The sequence below is a fragment of the Bipolaris sorokiniana genome (assembly GCF_000338995.1).
Source record: "Bipolaris sorokiniana ND90Pr unplaced genomic scaffold COCSAscaffold_6, whole genome shotgun sequence".
NCBI lineage: Eukaryota > Fungi > Ascomycota > Dothideomycetes > Pleosporales > Pleosporaceae > Bipolaris > Bipolaris sorokiniana.
In genome coordinates this window covers 815,884-820,959 of record NW_006911900.1, presented here as the reverse complement: position 1 = coordinate 820,959, position 5,076 = coordinate 815,884, and the positions used below count along the sequence as shown (strand labels likewise).

The following is a 5,076-nucleotide window of genomic DNA, read 5'->3' as shown; positions in this document are numbered from 1 at the left end:
TCTTTTTCCACGTTACGATCTCTCTGTGCCTAGCATAGAGAGAACTAAACTACTACAGAACTTCGCTGTAATCTTAGCAGCCGCCTTTCAGGCCTACGTACGACGAAGCCGAAAATAGCCAGCTCTGCAAGTCTTCGCTACTAGTCTTTAGAACATTAAGAAAGCTCTCCGCCTAAAGACATAGCTAACTATAGCAGAAGTAACTAAGTCGCTTCCTTTATACTTACGACCGTACGCCTTCCTATTTACTCTAAAGAAAGAAGACGAGCTCCCGCCTCTATAAGGCCTAGACGTTAACTATAAGATCAAACTAATTCCTAAGAACGACGGGAAGCTGCCAGAAGTCCCGTACGGACCTCTCTATAATATATCTAGAGATAAACTACTAGTACTACGTAAGATACTGTACGAGTTTACTTAAGAAAGGGTTCATCCGCGTAAGTAACTCCCCCGCCGCGTTACTAGTCCTCTTCGTACGGAAACCTAGGGGAGGACTAAGATTCTGCGTAGACTACCGCGCCCTAAATGCGCTAACTCGTAAGAACCGTTATCTACTGCCTCTTATACGGGAGACGCTAAATTAAGTTAGATAAGTAAAGTGGTATACAAAGCTTAATGTTATAGCCGCCTTTTATAAAATTTAAATTACTAAGGGCTAAGAATAGATAACTACTTTCCGCACTCGGTTTAGGTCGTACGAGTGGCTAGTTACTCCTTTTAGGCTTACTAACGCTCCTAGCACATTCCAGCGCTATATTAACTAGACGCTGCGCGAGTTTCTAGACGATTTCGCTTCCGTCTACTTAGATAATATCCTAATCTACACGGATGGCTTAATATCCTAACATTATGACCACGTACGGTAAGTAATTGAGCGTCTATAAGCTGCGGGACTACAGCTTAAACTTAAGAAGTATAAGTTTAACGTCTAACGTACGAAATACTTAGGATTTATTCTTAAAGTAGGGAAGAGCGTCTTAATAGACACGGAGAAGATAAGAGCTATTTAAGAATAGGAAGCTCTAGCTACTATACGAGACGTAAGAGAGTTTCTTAAGTTCGCTAATTTCTACCGCAGATTTATCCCTAACTTCTTAAGACTAGTAGAACCTCTCGTACGGTTAATAAGAAAAGACGCTAAATTCAAATAGGGCCGAGACCAAGAGCTAAGCTTTACCGCCCTTAAGGAAGCTTTCCTTTCTAATGAAGTGTTAGCTGCCTTCGACCTAGACAGGCGGACAGTAGTAGAGTGTAACTTATCTAGATAAGCAATAAGTGCTGTACTTCTATAAGAAGACGACGAAGGTACCCTACGTATAATAGCTTACTTCTCCTGAAAGCTACTAGTTTATAAAGCGAACTACCTAATCTACGACAAAGAGCTACTAGCGGTAATCTACTGCTTAAAAGAGTAGAACGCTAAACTATGAGGCGTATAAGAATTTGAAGTAGTTATAGACTATAAGAACCTAGAATACTTTACTTATAAGTAAAAGCTCTCTAAACGCTACGTACGATGGAACTTAGAACTAGCCCGCTTCCTAAATATGAAACTCTGCTACCGCTCTGGTAAGGAGAACGTATAGGCGGACGCCTTATCTAGGCGAGACTAAGATATGTAGAAGGACGACCTAGACGAGTATTTAGTATTAAGAGAATTTATTATACTAGTGCTAGCCCAGACCTAGAAAAGTATTATAGTTATGCCTGTACGAGACACTACCAACACTTAAGAAGATATCTCTCCCCTAGTGTCAACTACACTACCACGACTACTATATTTTCCTACGCTTATACGAGATTATTGGGATAGCGCCGCACAAGAAGATTCTCTATACTAAGAAATAAGAGCGGCTGTGTGGGAAGGAAAACGATCTCTCTCTAGCTCTTATAAGATTGCTATCTCTTTAGGCGACTGTATAATTAACGCTGAAGATAAGTTATGCTGGCGTAATAGAGTATAGGTACCTGAATGTAAACCACTTCAGATAGGAGTAATCTAAACTGCGTACCTATCTCTGCTAATAGAACACTCTAGATAAGAGGAAATATACAGAATTATCGTAAGAGAATGGTATTGGCCAAATATAAGCACTAATGTACGCCGTTACGTACAGAATTGCGAGCTATGCTAGAAAAGCACCCCCTAGAGAGATGGGAAATATAGGTACTTAAAACTATTACCCATTCCTAGTTGTACGTGGTAATATCTAACAGTCGACTTTATTACGGGTTTACCTAGCTCTTAAGGGAAAACTAATCTTATGGTAGTAAAGGACAGACTAGGTAAAGGTATTGTGCTAATCCCTATAGATAAGATCGAGATAATAGACGTCGCTTAGGCCTTCGTACGGGAAGTCTACTAGCATTATAGCCTTCTATAGTTTATTACGTCTAACCGCGGCCCCTAATTCGCCAGCTCTCTTTAGAAACAGGTCTGCTAGCTACTTAGTATCTAGAGAAATCTCTTAACAGCTTATTACCTACAGACGGACGGAACAATAGAGCGCGCTAATAGCGATATAGAAGTAGTTGTATGGATCTTCTACAACTACGATCAAGACAACTGGGTATAACTCTGCCCCCTTTTAGAACTTATACTCAACTCCCGTACGAACACGATAATAGAAGTTTCACCTTTCTTCCTACACCATAGTTACTATAACACTTCTTTCCTCTAGCTCTAAACGGTTACGCAAGCCGACGAAGTAGGAGAAGCTACAAAGAAGATTGTCTAGATGATTAGTAATACTGCTAACTAGGCTATATCTGCCATAACCTACGCCTAATAAGAATAAGAACGACAAGCTAATAAGTCCCGCAGACCAGCGCCTACCTACCGCGTAGGAGACTAGGTATAGCTAGACTTACGCGATGTACGTACGGCTAGAAGTAGTAAGAAACTTAATTAGAAAAGTGCTAAGTTCTAGGTTGCTCGCGTACAAGACTCTTACTGGGTGGAATTAGCCGTGCTATGGGAAATAAAGACTTACTATGTAGATAAGCTCCGTCCGGCGGCTAACGACCTATTCCTATCGCAGTAGACGGACGACACCAACCTAACTGCTATAGTTGTATAAGATAATGAAAATAATGAGGAACACTTAGAGTGGACAGTACGAGACATTATGGATGAGAGAATAAGGCGCAGGTAAATAGAATACCTTGTTTATTGGGTGGGCTACGACGAGCCCATATGGGAGCCCGCCGCCTATCTCGCTAACACTACGGCCCTACAGTCATGGTTGTCCTATACTTAACCTGGACGACAACCTAACGGACGACTTAGAAGAAACTGGCGAAGGTAGGCCCACCTACTCTATGAGCAGGGGGTTCTCGGCACTACCCGCAGCTGGACGACCACGCTGGTTGCCACTGCTAGGACCGTTAGGGAGCCTCTTGCGCCCACCTCCTATACGAGAGACTGCCTGCTGAGTGACACTGTAACGAGCTCTATGGTCTTGCCAGACGCAGTTAGAGCAGGCTCTACCCTACTTACCGGCGATGGACACGCAGCTAGCGAATGCGGTAAACTTCTTCTCGCCTCGCAGAATAGCGGCGCAATTGTTTGTATAAAAAGCCGCGTTGAGAGCGCCGCGGCTATGTATAATAAAGGCCTTGAGGTAGGACGGACGGCTAGTGAGAATCTGCTGAGCAGTAATAGTCGTACGTGCGATCATAGGCGAGTAGTCGCGAGGGCTCGGACTGAAGATAGCATTATACGGACTGTTGCCGCGAGGGCGACAGAAGTAGTTAAAAATACGGCGAATATCCTTCTACGCAAGTTAACACTAGCCATATAAGAAGTTAGAAAAGTATTACGTATAGGGGTAACCGTATAAATACGGCGTAGCTTATCTGCGACGCGCTGATCGAAGATAAACTAGACACGATACTCGTTTAGGTTGATAGCGCCTGGTATGTTGAAAGTTGGTAGTATAGCGCCTAGCGTCGTACGAGTTAGAGCCTAGTGGGCAGCGTTGAAGATTTAATTAGCCACGTTGTTAATAGTGTTATTGGGGCCACCGTTAGTGTAAAACTGCAAACTGTTGGTGTTTGCGTTGGCCCAAACACCGCGAGGGGGTGGTTGCGCTTTCGGCGGCATCGTACGAGTGTGGTTAGAAAGAAAAGAAGAAATCTGTGTAGTAGTGGAGTTAAATTGATTTAATATAAAGGAAGAAAAAGCTGAAGGAGAGAGATGGCAGCTCTATATATCGTACGGAGGGAGCGTTTGCTCTTGTGGAAATCCTCCTTCACTAGAGCAAACAAACGCCACTGCTCCACCGTAAGTTAGGCAGCCGCGTGCTCCTAGGAAAATAAATAAACGCAAACATGTCCGTACGAGTGGAGGAGGGGAGTATTGTAAAGGGCTGCGCCCGTGATCTCTACTAAAGAGGATCACGTGATCTTCGACCACGTGATATACCTTCTGTACGGACACGTGATTAGAAGCGAGTAGGTATAAGAGAAGTCTGTACTTAGTTATCTTCTCTTTTTCTTATCTTTTAGCTTCTGTATGATAGGTAGAAGCATACTCATTCGCTAGGCCTCTCCGCCTATAATAGTAATAGATAGATAAATTGTTTAGAGATTGGTGGACTAAAGAATCCGAGTATCGTGTGTAACGATGTTACAACTTCGCCATGTATCGGACCAATCCCAGAGCCGGATCGGAGGTAGTACTCGCCGCCCTCTTCATCAACCACTCGTTGTGAGGTCGGATCCGATTCGGATCCGACTAAGATAAGTATATAAGGAGACACTCCCTGTAGCTAGCTCTGTAGACTTTTGATATCCTTTCGTACAAGGCCTATAGGTGTCTATTCGAATCAAGGCTCGTTTGATGTCCCACGCACTCCCATATGCCTCTGAGTGACACTACCGCCGATACTGATCCGAGTAGTCTTGCCTGCGCCGTTACATTATATCAAAAGTCTCGTCCCAGCCGGTGACGGCTTCAAAACAATATCGCAGCTGTCTGTTCAGACTACGTCCAACCTCAAGTTATCCGGCACCGATCCGGATACTTACACCGTCACATCTGACATTCACCTAGGCAGGATCCCACTGATCTCC

General features: G+C 43.7%; 1 protein-coding gene across 1 annotated transcript; it reads right to left on the bottom strand.

Annotated features, from left to right (window-relative positions):
* Positions 1-3,314: 3,314 nt before the first annotated feature.
* Positions 3,315-4,105, bottom strand: COCSADRAFT_159894 (uncharacterized protein; the record flags this gene model as incomplete). The annotated part of the gene is made up of 3 exons (XM_007701245.1): positions 3,315-3,460; positions 3,500-3,776; positions 4,001-4,105. The coding sequence occupies 3 exons, from the start codon at positions 4,103-4,105 to the stop codon at positions 3,315-3,317; spliced, it is 528 nt and encodes a 175-aa protein (XP_007699435.1).
* Between the last annotated feature and the right edge of the window lie 971 nt (positions 4,106-5,076).